The sequence below is a fragment of the Nymphaea colorata genome, chromosome 7, assembly GCF_008831285.2.
Source record: "Nymphaea colorata isolate Beijing-Zhang1983 chromosome 7, ASM883128v2, whole genome shotgun sequence".
Lineage (NCBI taxonomy): Eukaryota > Viridiplantae > Streptophyta > Magnoliopsida > Nymphaeales > Nymphaeaceae > Nymphaea > Nymphaea colorata.
Window position 1 is genome coordinate 2080171 of NC_045144.1, and position 19316 is coordinate 2099486.

Consider the following 19316-nt stretch of genomic DNA (forward strand, 5'->3'; position numbering starts at 1 on the left):
CATCTTTTCTATTGTTTTGTTCTTACATTATGTTCATTTATTATTGAAATTTCAACATTACACCTATTATAGCAGTCATAAACTTGGTATGAGCAGTTTTGTGCACTACCTACTATCAAACTAGTTGGTTTGGGTTGCTATATTGATGCTAGAGACTATTGTTAGTTGTGTAATTATTGGATATATGTATTCTTGAAGTTTTGAGTCGAGAAAGGGGCATGGGCGAAGCGAGAGTTTCATCTTTGGGCAAGGGTTTTTTTTTATATATCGAGTGGTTGCATTCTGAGGGAGGGTGGTTTTGATTAAGAGCGTATTTTTGCATTCATGAAGGACAGAAATACACTGTGCTCTCAACGGGACACATTTCCAAAAACAAGGTGTTCATGGGACAATATGTTATTTGAACCAAACACCCTCTTAGGGATCTGAATGTTCATAGCTGCCTGGCATTTCATGCACATACGAGCTCCAATACAATGCATCAAAGTGGACATGTGTGTGTAATCAGATTTTATAGCCTAAATCTGGCCATAGAAGTCTACCCTTTTATAGGAAAATTAATGTTCCTCATGTACAATGGGGATCTGATTGTTAACAATCGGGTAATTGCATTACATGGGGTAGCATTGACACACACAAGAGCTTATAGCAATCCAATCTTTTCAATACGAAGCAGAAGATCACTATGTACGATGGGGACCCAGTTGTTAATAGCCACACAATGCATTAGGGACCCCGTTTGTTAGGGGTAGAGCCATAAATTTTCTAAGTGGGTCGAATTGTAGTTCCAAAATTTCAACAAGGGCCAAAATACAATTTTTCAAAATTTTTGTGTAGAATAAATGATTTTTTTTCAAAAATTTATATCTAATTTTTTTTCTTTCTTGAAATTTTGAGGGGGGCAAGTTCCCTTCCGGCCATTCCTTGGCTCCACCAGTAGTGTTTGTGTGTATGCTTAGATTACTACAACCACAACCTAGCCATTGCAATACAGACTGTTTACAAGAGTGCATTTGACAGCATTGAATTTTAGATCCAAGGCTGATTTGAAATCCATTTTATGTAGGTTGGACCCATAAAGTAAACAAACACAAGATTTCATATTTGTAGAAAAATGAACATTTGAGATCCTCAATATGTGGCCAAAACCTTAGATTTGAAGGCGTCTAACCTCAATGTTTGAATCTGAGATCCTTAATTATCTCAAATCAACTTGAACCTCAAATGCAAGGCTATCAAACACACCTTAAGTAATCCAATTGCTGCATCCAGGGGCTTTACACACACACACATGCACATGTATATGCTGCTGCATAGTTATGACAAAAAAATGATCATAGCATGTTGGAGCTCGTGTGTGACATACATACATTTAATTGAATATCATGTAACTGCACTCCAGGTGAACAGTATTTGGTAAGCAAAGTATAAATTCATATAATTAGATTTAAATGTCTGTTTGACGGCCGTATATTGATATGTGGAATTCACTAACAAAACCAAATTCAAATGTGTATTATCAATAACACCCAAGTCCCCCCATCAAATCCAACAGATCGCATGAAGGTGGTATCTGATAAGTACGGACTAACCCAACCATTCCGAAGGGACTTCTTTACTGGATACTCGAGAGGCACAACGAGTTCGACGCGTACAACACTTTCCTTTCTCGTCTCCCCCGACTCTCTCTATCTCTTTCCCATTTCTCGTCGGCGATGATTGGAGTAAAGCTTAAACGAAAACCATGGGGAACGAGGCAGTGATCTCCTTTCTTGTAGACCCTCTCGATCCCTAATTTTCTCATCTGTATCCAAAACCCTAATCCTAATTTCCTTCCATAGATCGATCTCGTCGGGGTGATGGCGGGTTTATCGTCATCGTCTTCGTCGTCGCCGTCGATCATGGAGTCGCTGTTCCAGCGGAGCCTGGAAGATATGATCAAGGGCCTGCGTGCCCACCCCTTAGGTGAGCCCCTCTTCCTTTCCAAATGTCTGGAGGAGGCCCGCCGGGAGGCGCGCTCCACCGACCACGACACCAAGACCGCCGCCCTGGAGAAACTGGCCTACGCCCGCTCCGTCCTAGGCGTCGACTCCTCCCCCTGGTCTGATTTCCACGTCGTCGAGGCCATGAGCTTTCCCCGCCACGCCCACCGCCGCGTCGGCTACCTCGCCGCCTCCCTCTCATTCTCCGATTCTACCGAGGTCCTCCTCCTCATCACCAACCTCCTCCGCAAGGACCTGACTGGAAAGTCCGAGCTCGATGCTGCACTCGCCCTCGAGTTTCTCTCCGTGGCCGCCACCCCTGACCTCGCGCGCGACCTCACTCCCGAGGTTTTCGCGCTCCTGGGCTCCGGCAAGCCTTATCTCAAGAAGAAGGCCATCGCCGTCCTCGTTAGGCTCTTCGACAGGTATCCGGACTCCGTCCGTGTGTGCTTCAAGCGGCTTGTCGAGAGTCTCGATGCATCGGACGTGCAGGTGGTATCCGCGGCCATTGGAGTTTTCTGCGAGCTGGCGGCGAAGGATCCCCGATCGTATCTGCCGTTGGCGCCTGAGTTTTATAAGGTTCTGGTTGATTCGAAGAACAACTGGGTGCTGATCAAGGTAGTGAAAATCTTCGCGTCGCTTGCCCCACTGGAGAGCAGGCTGGGCAACAAGGTGGTCAGGCCGATCTGCGAGATCATGAGGAAGACCGGTGCAAAGTCTCTCATGTTTGAGTGCATTAGGGCGATAGTCTTGAGCTTTTCTGAGCATGATGACGCGGTTGCTTCAGCTGTTGAGAAGATTCGAGAGTTGCTGCTTGATGAAGATCCAAATTTGACCTATCTTGGATTACAGGCGCTTCTGATTTTGATGCCGAAGCGGCTGTCCGCCGTCCTAGAGAACAAGGACGCCGTCGTGAAGTCCCTCGAACATGGAGATCCCTCGATCAGGAGGGTGGCACTAACTCTGGTGATGGGTATGGTGTCTGAGGACAATGTAGTTGAAATTTCGAGGGTCTTGGTGAGTTATGCCTTTAAATCTGACCCTGAGTTCTGTAACGAGATATTGGGATCGATCCTTTCAACTTGCAGTCAGAATCTTTACGAATTAGTTGTGGATTTCGATTGGTATGTCTCACTACTCGGGGAGATATCGAGGAGTCCACACTGCGGGCACGGGGAAGAAATTGAGCGACAACTGATAGACATTGCTCTCAGAGTCAAGGATGCTAGAGTCGAGCTGGTTCGTGTTTGTCGGGACCTTCTGATAGATCCTGCTTTGCTCGGCAATCCTCTAATGGACAGGATTTTGTCAGCGGCTGCGTGGATTGCTGGCGAATATGTCGACCTCTCAAAGAATCCGATTGAATTAGCGGAGGCATTACTGCAGCCACGTGCAAATTTCGTACCACCTGCTGTAAGGGCTGTTTATATCCAGTCAGTGTTCAAAATTTTTGTTTTCTGTTTATATTCAGATTTTATGCAACCTGAATCTGCCAATGAGCTAGATTCTTGCAATGATGGTAAGATCTCTGTAAAGAAGAAGAATTTAGATAAGTTTGCTGCATTAAGCTTGTCTGAGGAATCAGTAGATAATAAGATAGAAATGGACACTGTAAATTCAGAGGATAAATTGGTGCCTGAAACATCAAGTGCAGTTCTTGAATGTATGTTCGAAGATAGGTTTCCTGTGAAGCTAGGTGGTGGAGAACAAGTTTCTTCAATGGCTGTGACAGAGAAGGGTATATACTCTTGCAATTCTATTTTTCATCTTCTAAATCTAGTTAGAGGATCTATCTCTCCACTGGTGGACATCGATCATGTTGATGTTCAAGAGAGGGCAAGGAATGTACTTGGATTCATTAATTCACTGGAGAAAATTCCTGGGTTTTGTGTAGAGGAAAATGTTAGTGAAGATACTTTCTTTGTGCAAAAGAAGGAAAACAAGAGAGCTTTCGAGTTCATTGAGCTGATGTATGGAATCTTTTTGGAGGAACTTGGTCCCGTATCTGTCTATGCCCAACAGAGGGTTCAAGTGCCCGACGGACTTGTCCTTAAGGAAAATCTTGCTGATCTGGACAGCATCTTGGGGGGTGACGTTTCTCAACTTGGCAGCTTCAGAGATGAGAACAGAGAAAATAGGGAATGGGATGTTCATCTGTTTAATTTGCAAAAGAATGAAGATAAGAAGCCAACCGATGAGTCCTCATCTCTGCTGTCTGAACACAGAAAGCGACATTTGATGTACTACCTACCTACTGAAATAGAACCATCCGAATCTAATGACTACCCACCTGCTAATATTAGTCAATCACTTGGTCATTCTTCTGATACTACTAATGATCTTGCAAAACTTACGGAGAAGTCATTAATATCAAAGATGACAAACCGCTCAAAACCACGGCCTCAGGTTGTAAAGTTGGATGAAGGAGATGAAGTAAGGAAACCTGCTGCAAGGCGAGGACAGGGTCAGCTTACTTCCACAGTAAATAATGTGCAAGAAGGGGAAAGGGAATCATCAGTGTCATCACATCCAGTGAATGATAAAGCAGAGTCAAGTAAATTCTTGAATGAGTCAACCATTAAAATGGATAGAAGTTCAACATTGCTTGGTGAAACTAGCTTGCCAGAAAAAGAAAAATATGGCCGTGGAGAAAAGCATGGAGATGGAAATTCAAGTTTGAAAATGGATAAGAGTCGTAGCAGGGATAAAGATCGGCATAGGGATTCTTCCAGGCATGATAAGAAAGATAAAGAAAGTACAAAGCACTCAAGTAAGAGTGATCGTCATCGCACAAAGCATAAGAACCAGCAAAGATCAAAAAGTCCCATATCTGTAGACCCAAAGACGACAGTAATTCCAGATTTTCTCTTGTAGAGTCAGCAAATTTGTGTTAGTTTTCTCTTTTGGTTTTTCCTGTTTGTATATTCACCTTTTTGCTTTTTTTTTTTCCTAAGAGTCTTAAGCTTGTTTTTCTTTTGGGGAATTTCTTTTTTATTAGGTTTAATGCCCGGAGCCTGCTTGTGATATGTTCCATTGTCTATCAGAAAATTATTTGTATACTTACAACAACCTGTATATTTTTCTTAATGACTTCGTAAATGGAAGTCAGAGCCAAAGAATTTTTTAGTTCAATTTGTGCCGCTGTGCATTGATTACCTCTTGTTAAAAGCTGTGGCATCTGTTCAGGCACCTAATTTTGTAATGTGCATCCATCAAAAGACATGCGAGCGAATGGTGTACACTTGTACATATGTATGAACGATAATTTTGTAATATCTGAACTGGACAAAAAAAACATGCACATACATTTACCGGTTATGTATGTATGGAGAATAATGCATTTATGTGTACATTGTGATCTCTATGATATGTATGGCTTGTCCTAGAAGGTCTGCTGACAAATTTTTTTTGATGCAGTTGTTCTGTACTTCTCTCAGGAACCTGCATTACTTGAGGTGTCTTTTCATGTTTAATTGTTTCTTTAAGCAATAAAAAACAAAAGCTTATGTTGCACCAGAAGCATGATGAGGTAAAAACAAGGTCTATTGTCCAATTTGTTTAATCCTAAGCACGTTGAGAGAGTATGCAATAGCGTTTTATGTACAAACATTTACAACTATATTTCATGAAGTGTTTAGGATGTTTAGAAAATGATTTGCTTGGGATGTTTTGTACGAATGCTGATTTAGTGTGGCTTCTATATGTGTATATTATATGTGTTTTGGCTTGCATTGGAATTCACATGCATGTCCTGACACAGCATCTTTTATAGGTCCTGGGCGTGTCTGCATGCTTTGTCATACAGATTTCACATGCATGTGCTTGCAGAAACATTTTCATCCATATCTGTTGTATAATGCATGGTTAACTCAGCAACCACTCGTTCTCTATCAATGACTCTCATTGTTGGTTTTCTTCATTGGGAGCAGTTTCTCTTGAATGGTTGTGTGGTTCCCTGAGAACGGGCTTGTCCTATTGGAGGCTTTTGACTAAAATAAGCTGTAGATTTCCTGCAACACTTTTTGCATTGTCCATGTTTTATGCCTTTATGGAAAGTTGTAGCTCTTTTTCTGTAGCACTTGAAGGTTTTGATAGGGTCCTTTGGTACTTTCAACAACCATTTCATTTTGAATATGTTGTAGATGGATGGCATGGTCCTGATGAGAGGATTGTGCCTATGAACATAAGATTGATGGTTACGTAGTTGAGTTAGCTAAAATTGCTTTGTCAACTTTCATGTGGTAAGTGCGAGGAATCTTGTCGCTAGGAGATATTTATGAGAAAATTAGCTACTTAATTGCAGCATAATAACTGTATACATAAGACTTGAACGATAGAAACTAAAGGATAAAAATGTGAAAGTTTTCAGGCACTAAAAGTGGGGAAGAAACAAAGAATAGTAGTATTGAAAAAATTGATGTTGTAATGGCAGTAAGACCTAAATTTTGTGCCTTCATGATGTAAAGTGGACAAAAATTAATAGGACAATATAAAACTAACATGCAGTAAATGGAATAGGACAAACTCGACATTTATTTTCCTACTAGTATGAGTTCATCTCAAGAGAAGATTTATTGAGTCTTTTCTCTGTCGACTTTCTCCTAATGCATGGTTCTGATAATCTTTCAATGAAAGTTTGGTCCCTTGTTTGTTTACATGAAATGACAGGCTTGAACGCTGGATTGTTAGAGAAATGAGCAAATAATGATTACAGCGTTGATCTTTTGCAATCAATTCATTCACAGGCTTCCTGCCCAGATTTTACTTTGGATGGTAAAAACTGGTTGTACCTGCTTATGTCCAAGAGAGTTTTATGGGCCATGATATGCAGGGTATTCCTTCTATGGCCAGGCTAGCTGTAGTATATGTTGCACTGGAAGTGGAAACTAGATGATTAAGCTAAGTTGACAAGGTATAGGTGCTTTGTGAAAACCAACCTTAACTTGGTTTTCTTGTCATGATGGATCCATACTGTTTTATTTTGTTATAATCTGAATTTTTTTCTCCTCCAGAGCAGGTGTACAGTCTCTGTCATAATGGACCTATAGCGGTGTTAACATTTTCCTTCTGATTAACTTGAAAGTATATGTGCCTTGGATACAGGTATGAAATTTCCAGCCATTTCTGCATTACACTTATTTTTTTCTTGCTAAAAATGTTTCTCTTCCATCTCATGATAAAAATAATACCTCGCCGATTCCATTTATAGCGTGACTACGTACCCAATTCCTTTCTATACCAATAGTATGTTCCGTAAATCTGAAACACCCATCCTATGATTATCACTACACATCAGACATATTATGGATGCTAATTTGCTTTGTTAAAAGTCTGCTGGATTTGTTGCAGTATGTTTAGGAATGTTAAACAGTGAGAGGCTAGTAGCACTAACAGAAGCGTCTGTCAATTGTTTTTCATACTGTTGAAGTCATGCCCGAACATGGCCATGCCCAAACAAATGCTCGTTCAAACCCTACACTAAGTTTGAAGAGGCTTAGTTTTTTTCTTTTCATTTGAGATGGCATTAGAGGCGATGCAAGTTTGGAGAAGATGGTAGGTCATGAAAGACTGGAGAACAGTTAAGTCATATTGATTCTATACAAAATGCAGCTGTTAATGTTCTTCACAAGCTTATGACAGATAAAGGATGGGTTGCGCTGAGCTTCTTTTTGAATTCAAGCTGGATTTTCTGTCCAATGATAAAGGAGTCTCCACTATCAGGAGAATGTTTGAAATGATAATGCGGGTGTACAGGCCAGCTTCCTGGCTCGCATTTCCAGCATTCGGACTTCTTTTCTAATGATTGAGCAGAAGTTTTACTAGAAGGAAAGAACTTCCTGACACTTCATAAACTGTCATTTGGACCCCTTTTTTTTGTAAATGGGTGAGCATTAAATGGGCAATGGCTGTGATTTTTTTGTCAAAATATAACAATTAATCAAGTATCCTGAAACTAACCAGATAATCATGCCTAGACTTGTGCACGATCCTAACCCTATATATGCGTGAAAACTTGTTGGTTGTCCACACTTAGCTAAGCTAAAGCCTTCTGCCTTACGGACATATCTGTTTTGTCACTGCATTGCATTGATGCATATTGAGAATTCAATGCTTTCTACTTCACTAAGCTTTGAATTCTCTCGCTAGGTTAGTTGTACGAATGTCTCGTACCATTAGTCGGTAGGTTAAGCTGGATCAAGCGCCTTTAGTTTTGGTGCCTAATTTTTAACGTTAGAGTGTATCAATCAATATGGTAAATATAGTTTGCCCGGTATCTTCACCAATATCTTTAATCTGTTTCCTTTATCAAAAGGATGAATAAGTTTTTAAAATTATTTTATTTTTATATGCCTGTACATGATAAATTGGCTGTTCTATTGCACCATCTAGACGTAAGGATAACCATTATGATTTCCATTAAGCTGACTTTTGGATCGTATTTTTGTTCAAATGTTCTCAGCAACCATCTGGTAGGATGAGCAAGCGATTCGTGAAAAGGGGATGGGTCCCAAACCTCAATAATTTGTGGGGTCTGAACCAATTTGAGATAGGCGCAGCTTTCCTGTGCTTAGTCTTATCTTCTTATACATAGACCAAACCGGATAGATATGGGTAACCATCTAAGACACAGGTTTTCTTGAAATGTCCCACAGAAAACCTTAGATTCGTTTCTATAGACATTATGCAAAGAACATCTAACATGGAGTGATATTTTCCACATGTATATGTGTATAGAAAATGTCGCTCGACGCTAGCTTTTTTTGCATAGTATTTATGGAAAAGAGAGAACAAATCAATCTATACTTTTAAATTTATCTTGCCTTCTGTTGTTTCATGGCTGTCGGCACCATGACTGTTTGTTCTTTGAAAATCAATTATATAGATGGATGCATATATGTTAAGATTTATAAAACAAAAAGTTCTTGCAATTATTTATAAATTAGATTTATAAGGTTTCAAAAATTAGCAGTTTTAGCTTTTTGCGGATCATAAAATGCAATCTACACAATGATTTTTTTTTTGTTTTAATTTTCAGCAAGAATCTGTATTCTCGCGTTCTTCAATTTGTATATGTTTTTACATTTATCTCTGTAGTTAAATTTTAAGAAAAATAACTTAACACACAGCAAGGTATACTAAATTTGGGGAGACAATTAAGAGCTGAGAATTGACGGTCCCCCAACTTAATATAAGCCAGTTGATTTTTGCATTTTAGAAAAATCAAACCACATAGTTGAATGCAAAAAAGATGGAAAATCAGAAAAGAAAATTCAGATTAAGTCTAATGTTTAGATCAGAATTTATGGATGAGAATGACAAAATTTTTATCTTCAAGCTCCCGTCACTATGTATTGGATTTCATGATTTCTTTTCAAGTAAATATTTTGGATTTCGCATCCTCGGGTGATAAATTTTATAAATATTTTAATCTGTGGCTAATGTTCCCAATGCCAAGCACTAAGATCCATGCTATGGTAGAGAGAGAAAGACGGGTGGAGAAGGCTGCTCGGCTTTCTCCATCAATGTTCCGATGCGTTCGTGCTTAAGGATTCCCTCCCATTCCATTAAAATAATTAACTAATGAAGTACAATCAGTTGTGCAAACTACAGAACGTGTAAGAAAAGTGGTCATGTTAAGCACAGCAGTATGTAATGACCAATATACCTTTGACTAAAGCAAAAAAGGAAATCTTTTAGAAAGATAAAAAAAAAGCTATACAAAAGTTTAGAAAATGTACATTTATTTGTAAAAAAATTCTATAATACCCTGGTCTTTCTTTTTCTTCAGTGTATGTTTGTCACGTGCACACCCCCATGCAACTGGATCTGACTTACAATACCCTTAACCCAATAATGACACTTACCTGGACAGTCTGGAGACAACACCAGTTGAAAGAAACTTGTTACATGTCTTCACTATGCCGAAGTGAGGCTCCCTGAATTCCCATTAGCCCCAGATGGAACCCAACAGACCTCTAAGCCAGATCTTCCACCTAGAGTTGTTAGATCTCACAAAAACTGATTGAACTGACTCTGGAACTTCCCATCGGTAAATTCTGACTCATATACCTTCTTCAAAAAACAACTAGATCTCTCCGATCACAGATCCTACCTCTGACACAGGAAGCAATTTCAATCACCCATCCCGGCATCTTTTCTATCAGCCAAAAGGCTGAACCCTTTTTGTTTCCAATCATTTCTTGATTGCACAAGCAGCACAACCAACCTGATAAGGCCAAATAAACTTATTTTGTTTTCATGTGCATGTATACGATAAAGTGGCTGTTGGACATAAGGATAACCTTTACAGATTTCCATTGTAAACTGACTTTGGAACAGCATTTTTGGCCAAATGATCTCAGCAAGCATATGGTTGGATGAAGCAAGTGTTTCGTGAAGAGGGGATGGGTCCCAAACCTCGATAATTTGGGGTCTGAACCAAATGAGATGGGCGCTGGTAGCCCGTTACTGTGTTTAGTCTTATTCTTTTATATATAGACCAACCCGGATAGACCTGGATAACCACCTAAGACAGGTTTCCTTGAAATGTCACACAGAAAAAATGAGATTAAAACATCGACATGTAGAGAAATTGTGCCTGTGGCCTGACATTGCCCATATTCATGCTGTTTGCAGTCATTGCCCAACATCTCTCTCTCTTTCTAAGAAACCAAAGCGACAGAGAAAGGCAAAACCTAGAAAGGAGACAAAGAGAGGAACTCAATGAGGTGTTGCCTGGAGTAGATTGTTGGTGGGTGAACTTAACTGCACTTGTTTCAAGGAAAGAAAAGAGGCACTGGTTGAAACCCTAGATGCAAGATGAGGGAGAGAGAGAGAGAGAAAGAAGAACGGACTTACCAATAGGAATGTTCAATGAGCGAGTCGAGCCCGAGCTCAGCCAGCTCGAACTCGCTCAACTCACATAAAGCTCGGCTCGAGGTCGAACCGAGATTTATGAGGCTCGAGCTTGACTCAGCTAACTGAGTGTGATATCGAGCTCGGCTCGCTTAAGCTCTCGATGAATAGTTCGTCTTCTTTAGTCTATGGAAGAAAAAAAAGCAACTGCAAGATTATTCTACTGCTCTTCTATATGAAAAATACTGACAAAAGTTCTATTGGTCACATAAAAAATTGATTGTACACTGATTCATACAACTTAACCTTGAAACCAAAAAATTACTGCCTGATTTAGGAGAGGCAGAGCTGATGTTCATCACATCGTAGGAGAAGAGGAGCGCACACAACACTGAAGGGAAGCACTACTCCTTTTAACACTGCCAAAATGTCTTGACCTTAGATTCAATAAATTTTTAGGGAAAATGTCTGCAAGATACCTCAATGAAGGGGAGAAAATCTTAGAAACAGAGGCATGTGATAAAGAACAAGGGGAAGCAAATGCCATTTCCTCCGAAGGGGAAAAATAGAGAAATGTTAAGGGCTTGTGAATTATCAACCAAAAAATCAAAGCCCTAGTGAATGATGATGGAGAAACAATAGACTCCTCCAAACAATTGAGAGAGAGAGAGAGAAGAGAGAGAGAGAGAGAGAGAGAGAGAGAGAGAGAGAAGGAGGAAGAAGAAGGAGGAGAGAGAGAAAGACCGAGGGTTTTTGAAACCCTTAGTGAGAGAGAGTGATAGAGAGGAGGGGGAGGAGAGAGAAAGATTGTGGGTTTGTGAAACACATGGTGAGAAAGAGTGACAGAGAGGTACCTCATTCGTTGCAGTTGCAGGCCATGAGAGTGAGAGATAGATGAACCTCCATCCTTGTGGTTGCAACATCAGAGAGTGGGAGGAAGAAGAAGAAAAAAAGAATAAGAGAGAGAGAGAGAGGCGACAACGAGGTGGGAGGAAGAAGAAGAAAAAGAAGGGGTGAGAGAGTGCAGGAGAGAAAATGAGAGAGTGAGAGAAGAATAAGAGAGAGACAGAGGCGACAGTGAGGTGGGAGGAAGAAGAAGAAAAAGAAGGGGTGAGAGAGTGCAGGAGAGAAAATGAGAGAGTGAGAGGACCGATAAAATGGGAATGCATAACAAAATTTGGGGACAAGAAATCCCCTATATACATGAACAAGCCGCAAAAACAAAATAGAAAGAATGAAATATACAAGACAGTAGCACAATAAAACAAAATAAGAGAGGTGAGGAGAGAGTGAATAGACGAAGCAGCAAAGTCATCCAATAGCAAACGAAGGATGGTATCATAGCCGAATAGCAAAGTGGACATCCCCTACACAAGACGTGCCACAAAATCCGACGATGAGAAGGTGCCTTTGATGACTCTTGTTGTGCTCCTTCTAAATGCACCACCAAAAGGATACGAGCCACAACCTCCATACATGACCACAAGAAAAGAACAGGTAGGAGAAAAGATAAAAGAGAAATAAAAGGTGAATGGAGGGCAGATCTGAAAGGATACTAACAAAAAAAGGCCATGTAGAGGCAAGAACAATATAGAAAAAAAGATATGAGGTAAAAAAGTGAACCTGAGATTCAGTCGCGGCGAGATAGAAGAGACATTGGTTAGCTAAAATAATGTCAAGGCGCTGTAGGTTATCAAAACTATTGATGTGACAACAAGAAGAAGCCAGACAAAAGCAATGGCAAAAGGAGAGAGGCTAGGAGACCAAATGGACCGGGGTGGGAACGATGCAGTGGAATAACCAATGGAGGTCAGGTAGCAAAAAGAAAAAGTGAATCCAAGGGAATGCAAAAGAGCCCACGATAAGGGGGCAGAGGGGAGGGGAAGGCGAGCAATGGGAGGTCAACAAGACGAAAGAAAAAGAGAAAGGCAGAAAGCATGGCACACCAAAAGTGGGAAGGAGAGGTGTGAGAAGTGAAAATATTCCAATCACTAGGGGATGGAAGGTCATATTTGAAATAAACGAAAAGAGTGATGGGAGAATGCTCAGTTGCCAGACACAATAAGGACTCACATGCTCGACACCCTCAAGATGACGTGGAAGGGCAACCATGTCCCAATGCGCAAGACAATCCGAATGCCGATCACTATCTTAGATAAAATTACGAATGATCTTTATCAAACATTTGACAGGAGGTCGAAAGACTGCTAGAGCACAGAGCGAGACAGACACATGACAATGTTTAGTAAAGGTAATACGATCTGAAAGGAAAAGCAAATTTTCCTACCAACAATGAAGGGGATCCACAAGTTTATGCTCCACTCCATCCCAAAAGGAGGGTGCAGGAGGTGACAACATCATTTGCGTAAATGATGAAAATGTGACATTTGGAGGAATTAATAAAAAGACTCCAGATAAACTCAAAAACTCGAAGGATGAACCAAGTTTTTACAATCTATTCGTATGAAGTAGTGCCAAATATGAGAAAGTCATAAGCATACTGAAGGGTGGAGAAAATCTGTATGTAGGGGATTGAATGCGGTGTGAAGAAGCCAACGACCACAGAGTGACAAAATAAGATAGAAAAGCAATCAACAACTAAGTTGAAAAGCAATGCCGATAACAGACAATCTTGACGGAGGCTGCGGCCGAGATAGAAGAATTCGCCACACATCCCATTGAAGGAGACCGCAAGCTGAGCCTCAATGACAAGCAAAAGGATCCACTGCCAAAACGACTGACCAAAAGCAAGGCGGGTAAGGAGGTTAGGTAGGAACTCCCAACTAACCGAATCAAAGGTCTTGGAAATACTCAACTTAAGGATGGAGGGAAAATGCAGATAGTAGATGGAGTGAACAACCTTATTGGCTAGGACAACAACGTCATGCAGATGTCGACCCTTGATAAATGCAACCTAGATTGGGTTAATGATAGAAGACATAACAGACACAAGCCTCATGGAAAGCAACTTAACGATAATTTTATAGGGTGTGCTTAAGATGGAGCTCGGGCGAAAGTGGCTGATGTATATAGGGTTAGGATGCTTAGGTACCAAGACACAGGTGGCTTGATTAAATTCCTTAAGGTAGTGTTTGATGACCTGAAAATCTAGAATTGGAAAATCTTTCTGATTCCCATTTTGATGTGTGTGTGATGACTAAGAAATAAATTTCTAAAAATTTATTTCTGAGTTTGATGAAAAAGAAATATATTTTCAGATTTCTAGAAAATTATTTTTTAGTTTGATAATAAGGAAACATATTTCTAGATTTCCAAAACATATTTTTAATTGTAATGAAGAGCTCCTACGATCTTCCATTTCCTTGTCAGTTATTTCCAGAACTTAGTTTGTTCACCAAATGGTTCAGTTTTTCATTAGAACTGTTTTGTGTGAAAACTGAGAACCTTAATGTTGTTCCTTGTTCACCAGGAAAACTCCCCCAACTGTGCAAGAATGTGGTAGTCATCCACAATTTCACCCCTTCTCCTAGACACATGCATGCATATATATATACACTTGCAAAATTCAATCTCACCCCTTCTCCTAGACACATGCATATATATATATATATATATATATATATATATATATATATATATATATATATATATATATATATATATATATATATATATATATATATATATATATATATATATATATATATATATATATATATATATATATATATATATATATATATATATATATATATATATATATATATATATGCATTCCCTTAAACATAATGATAGAAATAGATCTGATGACAATATAATACATGCATACAAATGTTTTGAGAAGTTGATGATAATATAAAGAAACACATCTAGAGTCTTGTTCCACTTCAAGCAAGATGAACTCATAAATAATTGGCTCTTCACAGAAGGGAAAACTGAATACTGCTAAATGGATGAACCAAACATAACTTTTAGAGGAGAACTTAGACATTTTTCTTTATTTTTCATTTTTTTTCATAGGGTATCTCTGAGACACTTTATGGGAACAATTTACTTGATCTGTCAGTGGCTGAGTCAGACCCAGGTGCATGAAAAAACAAAGGCTGGGCAAGGTAAGGGAACAATAAGTACAAAGAAAACAAAGGCTGGACAATTTCCATAACAACGTGATGTCAAGTCTATACCAAAAGTAACTGTGCATTTGTGCATATAAATGATCAAATTGTACAGCTTATAATTAAAGAAAATGCAAAAGAAAAAAAAGACATAAATGACAGTGCATATGCGGAAAAGCACAAATACAAACATCAAGTGTATATGGAGGGAAACAGCAATAGAAATGTCAACTAATTGCTAACAAACTCACTTCCGTAATGCAGCATATGCTTCTGCCTTCTTTAGAGGATATCCGCTAGAGTAGAAAGCAATTAAGCAATCACAAATTGGCCAACTAGAAACAAGAAAAAATGAAAATAGTAAGTCGGCAACATAAAGCCGCTAGAGGAAGCATGTTAGAATGGGGCAGAGAATGGTTGAATGATGGTTGAAATTTAATACAGCTTCACAAAATCCCACAATGTAAGGTGTGAAACCAGAAAACAAAAACACAAACAACCACATAGAACATAACCATTAACCTCAGTATTTTCCAATTTTTCTGCAGCAAATGGGAGGTACTGCTCAGTTATAGATCCAATGAATACTGTCCTCTTACCTATGTCAGACAGTTTTGTGTGTGTACTTATAATGGATATACAGCAACAATCTAAAATGGTGTACATGCAAGATATATAGACACTCAGCCCCTTTCAAATAGAGAAAAAAAAAATCCCAGATGTAGTCCAGACCTGGATTAAAGAAAAAAATGGAAAAGAAATAAGAGAGGCCGTTCTGGAACAAGTCTATAACAGAGGATGCTATTGGACCCACATATGTAGATAATTTGCCATATAATCTACAGATTCTACACATACATGCAAGAACGTATTTTTTCTGCTGGATACGTATTAGTTGAAGAAGGTACAACAAGAACTTCTGTTGAGGGCGTATTTGCTGCTGGTGATGTGCAGGTAAAGAAATTCATAAAGAAATTCAGTCATCTTTTGCGCCATCAACAGTCTGATCAACAAAAAAGCGAATAGAAGAAAGAGACAGAGAGGTAAAGGGCAAAAAATGGGGAATCTTGGGGATTCAAAAGGGGAGAGGAAATCAAACATGACGCGAAGTGCCTTAAATAAGGGGCATCGGCACCATACCAGTGTATAAGGGGAAGAAAAAGAAGGCTACCAACTACCAAGGCATTGAAGAAGGAAAAGGAAAGAAGCACCGAACAGAGGAGAACAAAAAATTACATAATGACATTGTGAACAGCCTACCACCACCAACTTCCCAGATCATCACAAATGCGTGGAATCGTCCGCCTAGACGAGAGAACTCTCTATTTTCCTTGGCACCAATGCTAAAGAGCAACAGAGTGAAAGATGAGTTTTGAAGGAGGAGAAAGAGAGAGAGACAGAGACAGAGACAGAGACAGAGAGAGATGGAGATATGGATGGCGGAGCCATACCTGGAACTCCCTCTTTGAGTTGGATCCGACTCACTGAAGAAGCGGAGAGCACACGCAGGGCGGCAGGAGCGTAGAGCACAGGTGGAGAAAAGAGCACAAGCAGCCTAGCAGGGTGGCAGGGCGAAGAGCACAGGCGGAGCCACGGAGAAGAGAAGAATTCGTAGAGTCGGAGTCGACGAAGAGAGGGAGAACGAAAAGAAACCCTAATATTTTTTTCCCGCCTGAGAACTAATCAAGCAGCTGAAGTGAGTCTGACCCGGTTTTTTTAAAACCGGTTCATTAACTATTAATCGAGTCGAGTCGAGTTTACACGAGTTCACTGAAGTGAACTCGAACTCGACTCGATTAACTAATCGAGTCGGCTTGTCAACTTGATCTCGACTCGTTTAACCAAATAAGCAACTCAATTAACCAAACGAGTCGAGTTAAACGAGTCGAGTTCGAGTAGCTCGACTTGTTGGTCAGCCCGAACCACAAAGACAAAGAAGAAATCACCTATATATAAACAAAATCTAGGTGCAAGTGCAATCAATCTTCTTATGCTAATTCATGGAAATCCAAAATTCAGAAACAGTTCTTAACTTTTTTATGCTAAATTAACCATCTAAGTAACAAATGCAGTTCAATAACGCAACAAGAAGGGAAGCAGTAAAAAAATGGAACAAGAAATTGTGCAGTTGTTGTAAGAAAAGGATCCTTTTTCACACCATATGTTATTATGTATAGTTCTCATTAGTTTTGATATATCAACTTACATTCAAGAACTTAATATAGCTCTTCATGAACAGTAAAACTGCAATTATGTACACATCATTTTCTCCGTCTCTCTACCAACTCTTCATGAACCTGCTTCTACGGGCAAGGAAAGTCATCCAGGCCCAAATATCTAAACGGTATATCATCCATGGGATCTTCCTTCCTGAATTTCAGATACCTGGAACCTTTCATCTCCAGCTTGTGGAAGACGTTGCATCTTGCACACTTTTTGCCAACTTTGACTTACCAGCCAGATTAATGATTACTTGAAACTCCACCACCTTCACAGGTTTAGATGTTTTTGGCTTGTGCAAACAACACAATTCCCTTGTTCTTCACCGGTGCTCGTAGAAACTGAAGACTCGATTGGTATCGATTGGTGGTTTGAAATTATTGCTCTAATTCGATCCTTCGTCTAAACTTTTGGATAGCACAGATCATTGTCTGTTCCATGAAACAACAAATTGGAGGTTCTGTTCTACCTATTCCAAAAATAGGGAATCAAAAGCACTCTTGGTAATTTGCTACAAATGCTCTAAATCAGGAAACAATTGCTTTGCTCTTAAAATCATCTTACGGGCCCCCACATAGTCTCATTCTCCATCTTCTTCTCGGCCGCTTCTTTTGCCTGCAGCAGCTCTTCCTTCCAGCGTTTCATCTCAAATTCTCGTGCAAGATAAAACCTGCCCAATTTGCCTCTGGTAGTAAAGTAAGGCACCAAAGACAGTATTTGTACACATGTTAATGCCCACATCAACATTGTTCGAAGCAAAAAACCCATCGTCAATATTGCATGCTGGACGGCACATGGATCCCATAAATCGACACCAATGAAAAATGAAATTGGGGAAAAGGAAAGAACACTCCGTAGATAAAGTGAGATTTGGGCGCTTCCTTTTAAGGGTAACACTCTTGTAGTTCACCTCAGATGAAAATGGTATGAATCAAACCTGATAATAATGCTGATGCAAAAAAAAAAAAAATAGGAATACAGAAACTTGAAGAGAAAGAAAGCCAGGGGCAACTAGTGAAGAGAACAACAGAAGAAGGGAAGGGAGAGAACAAAGGAAAGGAAGAAAGCGGGTTAGGGTTTTACCTCTATCGCCGTCGGCGAAGACATCCAGGGGAGAGTAGAGAAAAGCAGAGGAAGGGGGAGACAAAGAGAAACCCCCTCCCGCTACTCCAGAATCCTTATGAGGAAGATGAGAAGAGGCAGCGATGGAGGACAAAGATGAGAAGAGGAAGACGAGGCAGTAACAACGTGAGGTAGCGGCGGAGGACGAAGATGAGAAGAGGAAGACGAGGCAGCAACAGCGTGAGGTAGCGGCAGAGGACGAAGATGAGAAGAGGAAGACGAGGCAGCAACAGCGTGAGGTAGCGGCAGAGGACGAAGATGAGAAGAGGAAGACGAGGCAGCAACAGCGTGAGGTAGCGGCAGAGGACGAAGATGAGAAGAGGAAGACGAGGCAGCAGCAGCGTGAGGTAACGGTGGAGGACGAAGATGAGAAGAGGAAGACGACGCAGCAGCACTGTGAGGTAGCGCCGGAGGACGAAGATGAGAAGAGGAAGACGAGGGGAGCCCAGACGTGAAGAGCCCTAACAGACAAAAAAAAAATCTGGAAATATGTTTCCACCTCTCACTTCTCTCGGTGGAAACATTTTCTCAGAAAAATTTTACCAATTCCATCTTCAATGATCTCAAAAAAATTTCCGCGTTTGATAAACTGGAAAAATTTTCAAATTTTGAATTTTGTTTCCTGAGCTACAAAAAATTTCCTGACCATCAAACACTACCTAAGAAAGACAGAGTTGGAGGCAAATTCGTCACAAAACACAAACATATCAACGCTACAAGCCTCCCAAAAGGTGCAAAAAAACTCAATAGAGAAACCATCAATACCAGGCACCTTACCAGAGCCGAGGGCCCAGACAGAGTTCTTGATTTCTTGGCGTAGGAAGGGCCGCTCAAGAATGGTTGCGCATGAGACAGAAAGGGAGAAGAGGTGAATGTTTGGCAGTGGGAGATGGAAGCGAAAAGGCTTGGAGTAGAAATCATGGAAATGAGTGGTCATAGCAGAGAGAATGTCATCACTAATAAACACCATGCGCCTAATAACCATGGACTGAAGCAACGATTGACAGTGCCTTTGAGAGGCTGCCAAGTGGAAGAACCTATAATTCTGGTCTCCATACGA

The 19316-nt window shown here is 40.2% G+C and overlaps 2 protein-coding genes across 2 annotated transcripts; both read left to right on the forward strand.

Annotated features, from left to right (window-relative positions):
- Positions 1-1630: 1630 nt before the first annotated feature.
- Positions 1631-5114, forward strand: LOC116257626 (AP-3 complex subunit delta). Its single transcript, XM_031634571.2, has one exon. It carries the CDS (start codon positions 1860-1862, stop codon positions 4854-4856), a length of 2997 nt encoding a protein of 998 aa, XP_031490431.1. The 5' UTR covers positions 1631-1859; the 3' UTR covers positions 4857-5114.
- A 7137-nt stretch (positions 5115-12251) lies between these two features.
- On the forward strand, positions 12252-18711 carry LOC126410239 (uncharacterized). Its single transcript, XM_050078827.1, has 4 exons — positions 12252-12335; positions 13465-13602; positions 14820-14883; positions 18392-18711. Exons 1-4 carry the CDS (start codon positions 12252-12254, stop codon positions 18709-18711), a joined length of 606 nt encoding a protein of 201 aa, XP_049934784.1.
- Positions 18712-19316: the final 605 nt, after the last annotated feature.

Excerpts from the sequence above, each read along its gene's own strand:
- LOC116257626 (XM_031634571.2), top strand. The coding sequence starts at position 1,860 with ATGGCGGGTTTATCGTCATCGTCTTCGTCGTCGCCGTCGATCATGGAG.
- LOC126410239 (XM_050078827.1), top strand. The coding sequence starts at position 12,252 with ATGACTCTTGTTGTGCTCCTTCTAAATGCACCACCAAAAGGATACGAG. Across the intron at positions 12,336-13,464 it reads TGACCACAAGAAAAGAACAG|ACAATCTTGACGGAGGCTGC; the intron begins GTAGGAGAAAAG and ends TGCCGATAACAG. Across the intron at positions 14,884-18,391 it reads AGTGGCTGAGTCAGACCCAG|CGGCGGAGGACGAAGATGAG; the intron begins GTGCATGAAAAA and ends AACGTGAGGTAG.